The sequence below is a fragment of the Polyodon spathula genome, chromosome 25 (assembly GCF_017654505.1).
Source record: "Polyodon spathula isolate WHYD16114869_AA chromosome 25, ASM1765450v1, whole genome shotgun sequence".
NCBI classification, from domain to species: domain Eukaryota; kingdom Metazoa; phylum Chordata; class Actinopteri; order Acipenseriformes; family Polyodontidae; genus Polyodon; species Polyodon spathula.
The window spans coordinates 1,347,189-1,361,396 of record NC_054558.1 but is presented as its reverse complement, the minus strand read 5'-3'; the positions used below and the strand labels follow the sequence as shown (position 1 = coordinate 1,361,396).

The 14,208-nt window shown below is 48.2% G+C and overlaps 2 protein-coding genes across 3 annotated transcripts; both read right to left on the bottom strand.

The window, feature by feature from the left end:
- Positions 1–1,037: 1,037 nt before the first annotated feature.
- LOC121299721 (AP-4 complex subunit beta-1-like) lies at positions 1,038–7,121 on the bottom strand. The gene is made up of 10 exons (XM_041227693.1): positions 6,947–7,121; positions 5,864–6,088; positions 5,193–5,323; positions 4,782–4,929; positions 4,081–4,577; positions 3,629–3,712; positions 3,116–3,219; positions 2,439–2,646; positions 1,857–2,135; positions 1,038–1,589 (listed from the first exon to the last, which is right to left on the bottom strand). The coding sequence occupies exons 1-10, from the start codon at positions 7,057–7,059 to the stop codon at positions 1,120–1,122; spliced, it is 2,259 nt and encodes a 752-aa protein (XP_041083627.1). The 5' UTR covers positions 7,060–7,121; the 3' UTR covers positions 1,038–1,119.
- A 1,068-nt stretch (positions 7,122–8,189) lies between these two features.
- LOC121299723 (ABC transporter G family member 14-like) lies at positions 8,190–13,719 on the bottom strand. 2 transcript variants are annotated; one of them, XM_041227697.1, is made up of 14 exons: positions 13,373–13,685; positions 13,008–13,168; positions 12,762–12,931; positions 12,394–12,499; positions 12,089–12,189; positions 11,801–11,962; positions 11,472–11,565; positions 11,137–11,200; positions 10,785–10,897; positions 10,207–10,421; positions 9,727–9,784; positions 9,070–9,284; positions 8,758–8,966; positions 8,194–8,606 (listed from the first exon to the last, which is right to left on the bottom strand). In XM_041227697.1, the coding sequence occupies exons 1-14, from the start codon at positions 13,504–13,506 to the stop codon at positions 8,396–8,398; spliced, it is 2,013 nt and encodes a 670-aa protein (XP_041083631.1). In that variant the 5' UTR covers positions 13,507–13,685; the 3' UTR covers positions 8,194–8,395. The 2 variants fall into 2 exon arrangements, with proteins under 2 accessions (XP_041083632.1, XP_041083631.1); XM_041227698.1 differs by lacking the exon at positions 8,758–8,966 and having other exon boundaries at positions 8,190–8,606; positions 13,373–13,719.
- Between the last annotated feature and the right edge of the window lie 489 nt (positions 13,720–14,208).

The following is a 14,208-nucleotide window of genomic DNA, read 5'->3' as shown; positions in this document are numbered from 1 at the left end:
GCCAGAGCCATCGCGCAGAGAGGATCCGGAGTCATCGAGCGCGCACGGCGTGCCTGCTCCACAGCGGTGACCTCATAGCAATCATCACGCAATATGACAAAAACACACACCTGCGAGTTTACAGCCTGGACTGCGCCCCTTCGAGGAGAACTGTGAACAGGGCTTACCTAATTACCTAATTAACATGAATGACATTCAGATATGACGTGTACACCACCCGTGATGATGTCATACACCCGCCTGGAGTGTGTTGGTAGCGATGGAAATGACATCACACACACACACACACACACACACACACACACACACACACACACACACAGGTTTAAAAGATTATATATATATATCAGGCAAGATCTTCTTAGCTGTTTAAAACTAGTCCCCCCCCCCCGATGTTTCGATGTTGTATAGAGCTTTCTCAATGGGAAAAAAAGGTTTAAAAGATTAAAACATCTTTTATTTTCAAGAGCTCTTCTTATTAAACACACACGGCAGGATTTCAATTCAGGAAGAAAAAAATAAAAATAAAAACCCCGACCTTGGCCCCCATCCAGTTCCCATTCAGATTTGTCTGGAATCGTGTCGTGCCAGCGGAACACACTGTGAACGGAAAAGATATTTCTGGATGGAAACATTGCTGTCTCTTGTGTGGATAAGGAACGGAATGTGCTTGTAATGCTCGTAAGGGAAAATAGCCATCATATTGAACACTTACAGAAACCAACGAACTGCGAGACACAAACCGGAAGCAGCTTCAAATCTGAATTGCTTTTATTTTGACATTTCCCTTACTGGCACAGTGGCTGGTCGAGAGCAAATCTGATACAATGAGAATGCCATACCTGCAGCATTACAGCTGCACATCAAGACCACACTGAATTCATTTTCTCTTCAGGGTTTTCAAAATGAATTATTTAGTAAATTTAAATATATATAGATTAATATATAGATAGTGATATATATTATATATTAATATATATATATATATATATATATATAACCTATATATTACTTATATATAGTATGCTGTTTCCTGACCTCAACTCAAAAGACAATGTGCAGCACGTTCAATACACTGACAGTCCACTGGGGGCCGCCAGTTCACTGGCGGACTCCAGTTCAGTCATGACTTGCTAGGGAAGCGCTGCTGTTTCCCAGTGTTTGTATGACAGTCTTCAGCACTGTAAGAAAGCTGCTGAGTGCCTCCTCTCGCTCTGGGTCCTGCTTCACGGTCACCTGCAGCCCGTCAGCGTCTGGGTCCCAAAGCAGCTCTGCCAGCAGCACCGTGCCCAGGCTGTGTGCGTACAGGTAGGCCTTCCAGGGCCGTGCGTGGAGCCTGCTCAGAGCCAGGGCCTGGATGTTGACGAGCTGCAGCGCGGCCTGTAGCGTCTCCGGGAGACAGTCACCGCCCGGCCAGCCCAGCGAGACCCTGCGAGAGGGCTCCAGAGCCAGCCAGCGTCTTTCGAAGAGTTCTGGGGACAGAGGAGGCCCCGAGACCAGGCAGAGCTCTTCACCGGGGTCTGGGGGGGAGTGTGCTGCTGCTGCTGCTGCTGAATCAACTGCTTCTGCATCCTCGACACTCCCAGGGTCTGGACAGGACAGATTTTAACATTAGATCAGTTAGCACTGCCCTCTTCAGGTGGGAAACAGAATAATAAATAGCACATTTATATATATATATATATATATATATATATATATATATTATATATATATATATATATATATATATATATATATATATATATAAAAAATGTAAAAAAACCCAAAAAACAGCAAAGTTACCATGTATATAGAAAGTGTAAAAGTGTTGAAAAGGTAACTAAAAGAACCGATTCTTATAGCTGGAGCCCTACCTGCTTGTGCTGCTCCCCCAGTCACCTGGGGTAATAGCGAAGGGCTCCCCCCGGTGGTGGCAGTAAGTGCTGCCCAATCCCCCCGGCTGTAGACAGGTGCCAGTGTGTTGAAGTCCCCTGCCCAGCTGTTGATGGGCTCCTCGGGCCGGCCTGCGATCAGCCCCAGCGAGGGGTCTGATTTGGGGCCGCCCAGCACCCTGCGAGCCTCCTCCACTCCACACTGCAGCAGCCGGTAACAGAACAGGGCCCGGTCCCGCACAGACATATCACACTCCTCCTCTGCAAAGAGAATGAACTGACTGCTTTACAGCCACGACCCAAGCTGCCTTTCACACTTACCCACCTGGAGGGCTGAGACGCAACAGGAGCAAAACTACAGTCCTCTAGTAAGAGACTACTCGATAATATCCAAATTGAGGGAATGTTAACAAACTGGAATGTGAACAAGGAACTGAATTGAACAGCATGACATCATTAAACCCTAGATCACAACCACCTCTCCTGAAGCAGCTCTGTATAACATTGCAGTTTAACAGATGCAGTTTAGCTGAAGAGCAGCCAGTGCGCATGCAGCTTCATTACCAATGCAGAAGGTGAGCAGGCGTCCCAGCACGTCCTGGGTCTCAGCTGGACGGGACAGGAAGAGACGCACAGTGGCGGTCAGCAGCTCCAGCTTCACCGCTGGGGACTGCTCTGTCTTCAGGGAGTCAATGAACTCCTCCAGCACGTAGGGGGCGCCGGGGATCTGCTCGCCATGCACCCCCAGCAGCCAGACCAGGGCCTGCTTTCCCTGCACAGAACGAGAGAGACAAACGCAGCTAGGGTTACAGACTGCACGACTTCTTCACTGTCTCTCATTTACTACCAGCACACAGGCTGCCAGAACCCGGGGCTCAGCCAACAAGCTTTCCAGACCACCACACATTTTCACCGCTAACAGAATTCTGTTTAATATCAGCGTGTTGTGCCTAGGTAATATCAGAGTTATGTTTAGATTCATTTTGTATGGCTTCTGTTTCGGGCATCACAAGTTTAAAGCGCCCATACGGTCTCACTAGAGCGCTCAGAATCCCATCTAAACTCTGAGTACGTCCAGCCCAGCACAGCAGAGCCCCTAACCTGTCTCTCTGTAGCACTGGTGTGTGTAACAAGCAGCACATCTGCATCTAGAGGCCTGTGGATCGCGGTCATTGTAAACTGTACGTGCTGTGATTACCATGATGGTTTTCAGCAGGTTATGTGATATGACACGGCTCTACCTCGCTGTCCTGGATGTGCTCCTCACAGCCTGCGATGGCAGCGCACACAGACTCGCTGCACTGCGGACGCAGCCAGACCTGGTCCCGGAACGTCTGGACAACAGCTGGGGAGAAGAGAGACAGAGAGCTGACAGCCTGCTCTCGCTGAGCAAATTCTCTCTCCATCCTCCCAGTGGAGAATAACAGGGCGGAGCAGCGGCGAGTCTGTATTTCTCCAAAAATCAAAGCAGCGGTTCTGAATGTTCAAACGGCATTATTGTTTACTAAAGGCACTAACATCACCACAGCCGTGACAGATGCACAGCAGCTTTCCAAGACCCTGATTAGCACTAGGCTTGGGCTATCCAATGTTAATTTAGGTAAGGCGGCCCAAGATTAGTGTTAATCTGCGTCTGCGGAACCGGCCGTGAGAGAAATCCAAACACTGTTCGACTTAATCTTCTTTATCGCCTTGTTGAAGAAGGAAAAACAAACCGCAAACGAGCAGCTATATGAACGAATGTGTGGACCTACCCGAAGTGATCTGCTCTTGTTTCAGTTCCAGAAGCCCAGTCAGGATGCTCAGGCATTTCTCACTGTATGTTTGTCCAACTCGCCCTGCCAAGCAGAAGCACTTGTGAGCTCTTTCCTTAAGGGACAACCATTACCTGCAGTTACTCATTATTTTTAAATTATCAAAGTTAGCCTGATATTTTCCCTGCTGCCTTATTATCTTACCACTAGTGCGGTAAGGAATTGCTCACATGTTTTGAATTGCATTACATTATTTGTCTCCAGCCCTTCTTTACCTAGTATAAAATATTTCAATTAAAAACACGTGCTTGCTAACATTTCCAGACTCCCCCTCTGCGTAGCTAAAATACCAAACCGGTAAGACTGAAGGAATTATTTTTTAAGCCACAAGATCAGAGAAGCTGTGAAACATGCAGGTGAGAATCCTGATTGCACAGCTGGTTTTGAGTTACCGATGGCGAAGATGGCAGCCTGTGCCAGCTCGGGGGAGACATCAGTGCAGTACCCCCTCAGCTCCTCCAGCAGCATCCCCACGTTCTCATCATTCACCAGCTCCACCAGGATCTCCATCTTGCGGAACTTGATGTAGCTGGGCTCCGAGTAGCTGCAGAAGAACTTCTTGTAGTGCGCTCCGAAGTGCCCTGGCAGGCTGCGCAAGACCTGCTGCACGTGGCAGAGCGCCACGAAGCGCAGCTCGCGGGACTGAGCGGTGCAGGCAGCCAGCAGGGGACCCCGCGCCCGCTCCAGCACGCCGGACTGCACCGCCGGGAGGGCGGCGCCCAGGCTCAGGAAGAGGCGGGTGGTCGCCGCGACGACGCCGCTGTGCCCGCTCTCCAGGAAGCTGTCCAGCAGGTTGAGGATGTCGAAGAGCTCGGAGTGGCAGCGCGGCCGGTAGCGGAGGAGGAAGGTCAGCACCTCGCTCTGACCCCACACGTCCAGGTCCTTCATCCTGCCAGGACAGACACATCCTATTACTGAGTGCCACTGCTTTCATTAGGACTGTCAAACAAACATTCAGTCTTTGATTGATTCCCCAAACTACACATCAGCAGAAGGACAAATGGGGGCGTGCTGCTCACCTGGATAACTCTGTGAAAGTAACAAGGATGAGGTTAATGGAAGGCTACACTGGACCTGCTGCTCATTTCGTTACCTGTTGAGCAGGTGATGGGCGATTGGCTTGTTGATGACCACGCCTCCTTCCTTTTTCAGGATTTCCTCGAGGGCCCTCAGGCAGTTCACCATGACAACGGGGTCCTGGTCTCGCAGCAGGCCATACAGCTCATTCACGACAGCGCCATCTACAGGGAGCACAGGACTTCACAGCTACAGTAGTGACTTCAGCAAAGTTAGAAATCAGAAATATATGTACTGTGCCTCAATGTACAGGATCAATCAGAATGAGGGTTTTGCCACCAGATCTTTGAAAAACACAAGTCTATATCAAACAAACACGTGCCGTTTAAAGCCTAAAGCTGTGCTTTCTGCCCTGCTGAAGTTAGCGATTTCAACTCTGTGTTGCGGCAGCTCCAATAACAGACACAGCTGTGGCTCTGAGCTTTACCGATTTCAGCATCAGGCTGCAGACTGTGCATCTTGGCACAGCCGAGCACCGCGGCTCGACGCACGTAGGAGGCCTTGTCCCTCAGCCCCGACAGAATGGGCTGCTGGGCGTACTCGCTGACACTGGGCACTCTGGAAAAAAGAGGGGCACACCACAAACCATTACAAACAACACCCCCACACACATCTATAGCCATGGCTTTACAAGCAAGCCACAAGCCATTACAAACAACACACACACACACATCTATAGGCATGGCTTTACAAGCAAGCCACAAGCCATTACAAACAACACACACATCTATAGGCATGGCTTTACAAGCAAGCCACAAGCCATTACAAACAACACACACACACACGCATCTATAGGCATGGCTTTACAAGCAAGCCACAAGCCATTACAAACAACACCCACACCCACACACGCATCTATAGGCATGGCTTTATAAGCCAAGCCACTGCCCTCAATTACTGATTATAGGTTCACAGTGACCACAATAATCAGATCATCTCAACCCTTTTTTAAACTCCTTTAACACATCTCAGCAGCAGAGGCTGCTTTTAAGTTTTAGATGAGAAACACATTCATCAGCTATTCAGAGCAACACATAAAATAACACATGAGCAGCACCATGACGCTGTGCCACTGCCCTGCACTGTGTCCAGACCCACCTGAGGTTGCACATGTTGCGCAGGGCCAGGCCGCGCACCATGGGGTTGGGGTCAGCACAGTCCTTGAGCAGGGTGTTGATGGCCAGCAAGGCCAGGTCTGGCTTCAGAGGGGCGTATGAGCACATGTAGAGGTAGACCAGCTTCTTCTGCACGATGTCAACTGTGGCGCTGGCATTCACCATCTCCATAAAGAGAGGGGCCATGTCCAGTCCTTGTGTCATGAACCTGCAGCGGCAGACAGATTCAACACCCCGCTGCGCACGCACGCACGCACGCGCACACACACAGATTCAACACCCCGCTGCGCACACACGCACACGCACACACACACAGATTCAACACACAGCTCCACGCACACACACACACACAGATTCAACACACAGCTGCGCGCACACACACACACAGAGATTCAAAACCCCGCTGCGCATGCACGCACACACACACACACACACACACAGATTCAACACCCCGCTGCGCACGCGCACACACACACACACAGATTCAACACACAGCTGCACGCACACACACACACACAGATTCAACACCCCGCTGCACGCACACACACACACAGATTCAACACACAGCTGCGCGCACACACACACACAAAGATTCAATACCCCGCTGCGCATGCACGCACACACACACACACAGATTCAATACCCCGCTGCACGCACACACACACACACACACACACACACACACACACACACACACACACACACACACAGATTCAACACTCAGCTTCAAACTGGTCCTTGCTTTTTAATTTCCAGAACTGTGTCGTCCTGTAACAGGAGATCAGCCTCGGGACACAGCTCTTTATTCACGGTGCCCAGCTTGCTCTTTAAAAAGTCAGAGAGACTTCCCCTTTTGCCAACAGATGTACCATTTTAATTGCAGGCAGGAGGGTGTCAATTTTGCATTTCCTTGCTAGAATTACACTGTTACAAGGGTTTTGTTCCTTTCAGATATTCTGCCTTTGCTACAAGCCTTCTTAACCATAAGCTGTGAGGGGATGTGGAGTTTAGTTGTTTTTATTTCCTGCACTTTCACTCATTCCAGGCAGGGGTGTAGCGCACTCACCTGATAACCCTGACAATGACACTCCTGTATCGCAGCCGGTCAGACTGGACGTTGGGGTTGGAGAGAGCCCTTTTCAACTCCTTCACCGTCTCCGCCGAGCCCAGGTAGGGCATCCTGACCACTTCAAGACACTTCAAGCACTGACCGCACAAGATGAAAGAAAGGGTCCAACCGGGTCTAACAGAGTGCAGCAGATACTAGACCACCTGCACCCGTCTACAAGCTCTCATGCTGTAGGGTTACACACAGCCGCCTGGTCGAGTCTAATGGACCGAAATCACTAGAGGGCGTGGCAGAGTTACAAACTCACACCCCTCCCCGCTCCTAGTCCCGGGCTTCAGAACTCTCCTCGTTTAGGAGAGCCCAGGATTCAGGAATCTGAGTCATCAGGCTCCTGTTTCATTAACTCTGATCACACTTCTTCTCATGGTAGCATGCACACACACACACCCCTGCTGTGCCTGTAGGTGTCACCGCTGCTCCCTGTTACACAGCACTCTGCAGCTCAGACTCCCGGACTCTCAGGACAGGACAGCGTGCTAATGTCTTATAAAAAGCCCAACAGCGAAGCAGTGACAAGCCGGGCTCTCCTGTTTTTGTTTTTTTCACTTCCCGTCTGTCACTGCGGTACTCGCTGATTGGCTGACCGGGTTCCGATGCTCCACTCTAATTGGCTGCAAACGGAGAGCATATCCGGCTGCTTGGAGAGATTTGCCAACTGTCCCGCCTTAAGAGGGACAAACTCTGAGCGGACGGAGAGCGTTAATTTATTCATTCATTGATTTATTCATTCTGTCCAGTGTAAACTGTATTAGGTGGGTAATTAATATCACAGTTATAAAAACAGAAAAGGTGTGTTCTTTTTGTTTTATTGCAAATTTAACACAAATACACACAATAACATGAACTATTTTTATTTTTTTTTTTAACCAAAAACAGTCATGCTTTTCGCTGTATAATTATCCATATCAATAAAATGAAATCCATTAAAAAGTTCCAAGTTACAAACAACCCACAGCTGGGTAATGCAGTAAAGTTTAATGTGGATAAATACATGATTATGGTCACCTGAAGCAGTTTCAAGTAAAAAGCCCTTTACTGATGACTAGTTTTTTTTAACCTCATTACCTCCAATATAAAACAATACAACACACACATATATATATATATATATATATATATATATATATATATATATATATATATATATATATATATATATATATATATATATATATATATATATATATATATATATGACACACACACACACACACATTCCCATACTGTACATGGCATATTTACAAAGTGCACAGTAGGGCTCCCCCGCACCTCCCCTCTATTCAGTTCAATAGTCCACTGTTGCCGGCGCATTTCACTTCCCATTTCATTCTTCTGATGACGGCAGAGCAGCTCCTTTATTTCCTGTGCGTGTGTTCCGGGGGTCGTTTACTTGCCTGGCGTTCGTACAAATCTCAGAATCAGATAGGCGGCCACTTGGAAAGCCAGGATGTAGAGCACAAGGACCAGGATGTTGCCCCAGATGGGGAGAGGAATGCTGAACTGATCCAGGATCTCCTGGGCTGGGATGTAGGCCGTCTCGTTGGGGTTGTTCAGATGTGCTGCTGCACAGTGTGGGTAGAAGGACTGGCTCGCACACCTGCAATACAAACAGAGAGCCCAGCAGGGTCAGGCTGACCACAGACAGGAACCCTGCCGTGTGTGGGGGGCGGCGGGGAAAGGGTCTACCTGAATTACTGCATGGCTAACAATCAGAGCGACCCGTCTAGATGAACTCCAATCCAGCTTACCTGAAAGAGGCGTTGTCTCTAAATTCGAGCTGGACCGTGGCGTGGAAAGAGAACAGGATGACAGCCAGGTACCGCAGCCAGACCAGCCAAAAAGGGAGCTTCTGGATGAAAAATCCGCCCAGTAGAATCATAAGGATCATCAGCGACATGCCAACAGCCATGGCCTGGTCTATGCGCAGGAATGTAACACTGATCAGCAACCCCAGAGCCTGGGGGAGAGACAGACTGTGTGTCATTTCCAGATTGTTTGTTACACTAGCAGGGACACAGCCAGCCAGTGTCAGTCAGGTTTTGCAGAGCGGCAGTCTGTACCTGTGAGGTGATGGTGGTCAGAGTGATGATGCCCATGTCAGCGAAGTAGGCTCCAGGTCCGTTGAGTCCAGTCAGCCAGAAGGAAATGCTGACGTGCACCAGGAGCTGGGGGATCACCAGGGGCAGCTCACTCAACAACTTGGCCAGGAAATATGCTGACAGGCGGTACGACCCAGCCAGGCGCTCCTTGTTGATTATCGGACGCTCCGCTGGGACTGAGAGAGAGAGATCACAATCGGGTTTAACTTCTTGAACGTTTTGATTTGTGGCTTTAACAGTTTCATGACTCCATTGAAGGCACTGGTTTAGGTGCAGTTATGCCAACTAAAGACTCTGGAAAACTACGTTCCTCACCTTATAAAAGTTTACCAGAGTAAATCTGCACATCCCTTTTTCTATTTTCTCATGGTCATACGATGCATTTGCCAGCTTACCACAGTACTATTCTTTACCATGTCTCTGTGTGCTTTACAGTGCTTGCCATTCGCTTTCACTGCACTACGCTTTTCCTGTGCTTTCCCTATTATAAGGGACAGTTTTGCATGTCACATTTATAACTGTATACTGTTGCAACCTCTCGTCAAGCACATGTAAAGGCAACATAGAAAAAAGTGAAACAGGTTTGTTTCTAGTTGTGTTAATAATACTAATACTTACAAGATGGTAATGCGATGTAAATGGGTGCGATGAACCAATAGAGGACAAGATAAAACAGCTGCAATAGAACCAGATAAAACACTGAAAATGCATTCCTACTATCAAACGCTAACAGTACAAGAACTACCCAAAACCTTAAAGTGCGCACAGAGTAGATTCTCCACACTTTACATGACGAGGGAAGACAGCACAGTGCTGGAGAAGTGTGGGCTTCCCATAGTCTGGGAGCAATCTCGCTGAGACAACGCCTCTATTATCCAGACAGCTTCTGGTAACCCCAGCCTTATTCCCTCTGCTCCTCTACCCTGACTGCAGAGATAATCCACTAGTCAGCCCTCAATCTCTGCTATGTAGAGAACAGTTCCTGGAAAGTGTTTGAAGCTATTTCAGTGTAATCCAAGCACCCCCGGGCCCAATCAGTCAGGATGGGAGAGGCTTCACTGGACCCTGCTGTGTGATGAATTCTGGGGAAATCCTCACCATTCCACAGCGAGCTCGGATCTGGTCCTCCTCTCTGGGCACTTGAAACCAGATGAGCCCGGGGATGACGGCCATGACCAAGGTCTTTATCACGCTGACGAGGGACAGGATCTGCGGCAGCTGCTGTTTGAAACTGCGAGCTGTCAGCGTGCGGAGCTGCATCCAGAAAGAGGAGGCCCACTGCGGACTTTCCACCTCGACCAGCTCGGCCCCGGCTGCATTCACAGGCAGGAAAACACGCCAAATGAACGGAGGCCCGATCGGATCCCCAGAGTAGATTTATCTAGCCCTCCAAAACCAGGGGCTACAACGGGCTTACTTCCTAAGAGGGGATGGGGTTTAGCTTTTATATTTTAACTGCATCTCCAGCCATTTCTGGATAGCAAGACTTACTAAAAAAAAATATTCAACTGCCCTAAGGTCACCTCAAATGAGACTGGGTCTGATTGTCCTGCCATTTCAATAATAACCCTAAAATAGGGGAGTCCCAGGACTGGGTGTGAGCTAGTGTGAGTTTGAAGCTCCGAATTGGAGTTTTATATGTGATGCCAAACTCTTTCCAATAAACTTGTGCATACCTCCCTCCCGATCTGTGGCCACGACCTTAACCTCAGACAGCCCTCCCGCCATCGACTGCAGATGCGTGTCGGCTTTGTCATGAGAAAGCAGAGGGCACTCAACAGAGCTGACACTGGAAATAAAAGCAGCACAAAGCATTGCTGGGTTACAAAGGGGCTCAAGGTAAGAGAAGGGGGTTCAGTGGGTTGAGCAGAGAGGGAAGAAGCTGGTCTCAAGGGGTTTGAGCCGAGGGACTGGGAGGAAGGCAGTGTGGCTCAGTGGGCAGTGTTGAGTGACGGGGAAGGCAGGAAACTGCACAAGGGAGACGAGGGAGTGAGGCAAGCTCTATTTCAGTGGCATCAGTTATCTTACCGGAATTTATTTGAATAGTCCACAATGTCCTGCCTGACCTCCGGAGACTCTTTCACTTTGTCCACTGCAAACAGATGACAACAGATATAAAAAAGTGAGGACCTGATCAATTCCAATGCATTTATTTTATCGCTCGCTTTCTGCTTGCGATTCCACAAATCTGGTTTTCACCCTCAATTTTCTACAAAATGATAACATTTTGATGAAAGAAAGTTCTCAGGTTTGCTGTATGCCTTATCCTCAAGAAACTTGCGCTTCCCGGGTCATATCAGCAGGTCAGAGCATGCTATTGGCTGAAAGCGTGTCAGTGCACACAGTCTACAGCCTGAACTCACACATGTAATCAGCAGGATTGTAGAGCGGTGTGCACGGCATTCCTAGGTCAGCGAAGAAATCCACAATCCTGGAAGCAGGTCCGTAATATGCAACCTGCAAATCAGACGCGGATATAACTGGAGGGGAATCGCCGTTCTAGACGGGGCACGTCTTTAAACAACACGTTGTGAAAAAGCAGTTACCCAGTGGCTCGAATTTACAACCCTGCTCTACCCTGTGCCACGGGATCTGCGTGCAACAAACCACGTGCCTGCACAGGTGTGGACCTGGTTGAGCCGTGTCTGGAAATCAGTCCCGTACAAAGTTAACCTAAAACCACAAGACGTACCTCTCCGTCAGACATGAGGAGCAGTTTATCAAACATGTGGAATACCGGGGAGGACGGCTGGTGAATGGAGCTGATGATGGTTTTCCGGTGCTTGACTGCGTAGTGTTTCAGAGAGGCGATGAGACTATGGGATGTACTGGAGTCCAAACCAGACGTAGGTTCCTGAAATGAAGAAGAAGACAGCGAGACATCAGTTAAAGAACACAATTAGAATGTCTTACAATTCTAAAAAAAAAGAAAAAAAAAACAGTTTACAGATTTGAGAGCAGTAAAAACATCTTTGCTTACATCTAGTATCATGACTGAAGGGTCGGTCAGTAATTCACACGCAATATTGACTCTCTTCTTCTCCCCGCCTGACACACCTCTCACAAAGTCATTCCCAATAACTGCAACATAAGAACACACACCACATGTTCATGAGCGCGTCAAAACGCTAGCCTAGAAAAGCATTTCCCAGCTGTAATACTATAAACCACAAACCCAGTGTACGCAACACGCACATGTGCGTGCGTGTGGTTAGCTGGACCATGTGTTGATTCGTGCAATTCACACCTCCAGTCACTGTGTGGCACTGTTGTAAGACGACTTACTGGTATTAAGACATTTCTTGATGCCAAGCTCATCCACCAATACCGAAATTATTTTTTCTTTCTCTGCAAAAGTAACAGAATCTGGCAATCTTAGATGAGCCTGGCACTAAAACAAAAACAGAACACAAAATGAGTCTACCGTGCATTCATTCAAAATGAGTCTACCGTGCATTCATTCAAATGGAGTCTTATCGTGCATTCATTCAAATCCAACGAAAAAACGCCCATGCAAATAACACTGTTCCAAACTGTACAGATGCAAAGCCTCATCTTACAGAAGTAATTCTCTGAATTCAGCGGTTTAATTTCAGAAAAAAAAGCACTGCAATTCAACATAGAAAAATCATTTCAAACTAGTAAAGACTCACCATTAATGTATCTTTCACAGTCAGATAGGGGAAAAATATATCCTGCTGCATGACATAGCACAGCATTCTTCTCAGGCTTTTGGTCAGCGGTCGGTCATCTAAGGTGACCTGCCCTGACTTTGCTTGTATTCTCCCAGTGAGGACACTGAGCAGGGTGGTTTTACCAGCACCTGCAAGAGAAACCACTTACTGTAACATAAGGAATAATACTGGTAGATTTTTATTTTACTACCATTATACACTCACCGCTGGGCCCCATCAATGCCAGCAGCTCTCCCGGCAGGACAGTGCCAGCGACGTCTCTCAAAATCTGCCTGCCCTGAATCTCCACCTCCACCCCTCTGAACCGCACAGCCAGCCCCCTTCTCTTCTGGGACTCTGTCTGCCCAGCACTCGCTCCTGTGGGACTATTAGAAATCAGAGCTTGAGATAAAAGGACACAAACCCATAGACTGAGTGATAAAGGTGGGTATCTTTTTGATAGACTGGTAGATTGCTATTTCATTGTAATTCTCTCTTAAACAATGTTAGAGCTGTAATCAGGTGTGTCGCAGTAGAACCTAACTTGATGTTGCATTACTGACTACAGCTTCCAATGCGGTCAGACTCACCTGTCCAGGCGAAATCCTTCCATCCTGGCTCTTTCACATTCCCCCTCTCCAAGCGCCAGTCCCGGGCTGGAAAACCCTGCAGACCCCACCGTGGAGTGTGGGGGGAGCGAGTTGCTGTCTTGGCAAGATGACATCCCCGTATGGCTGTGTTCTCTCTGTGCAGCTACTGCAATACCTGCTGTGTCCGGGAGTCTGTGTGCATCACCTGATCGGCATCTATATACTCTGAACCTGCAGAAGCCCCTCCCTCCAAGATGATGTCACCCGTGCATCAAGAACATGCCGTCTCTTAGGCAAGGCTTGGCGTGTTACTGGGTTGCTCAACATCTTGCTACAGCAAAACCTTCAAACTAAACGTGGAACAGGGGGCATTGCGCCCCCACCCCCCAGATGTGGAACAGAGAGATGGACATTAGCACAGTGATCTCGCCACAACTGGACAAGCAGTTCTCTAGATAAATGCGAAGTATGACACATGTCTGTTTCCATTATATCCCCTTCGGACAGGAATTATAAAATAAACCAACTAAATAAATGCATTCCAGCGAAGCAAGCTTTGCACGGCACCAATAGCTTTGTGCAGCTAGTCCACCACTTTCTGTGTAACACCTCTTTGTGCACATCGGGAGCTCCTAAAATGATCGACTGGGAAGTTTATTTCTAGTGAGCTGCGACAAACAAAACAGAAGTCGTTCAAGCCGTTCACTGGAGTGGCACAAACAGCCCCGTTTCCAAGCAATGGCACATGTAAGAGCCTGGTTAAGCTTCACTGTATCTGGCTCTCTGTTAAAACTAAACAGCTGTGTTTACCCTTACAAGATGTTCTTTCTTCATAT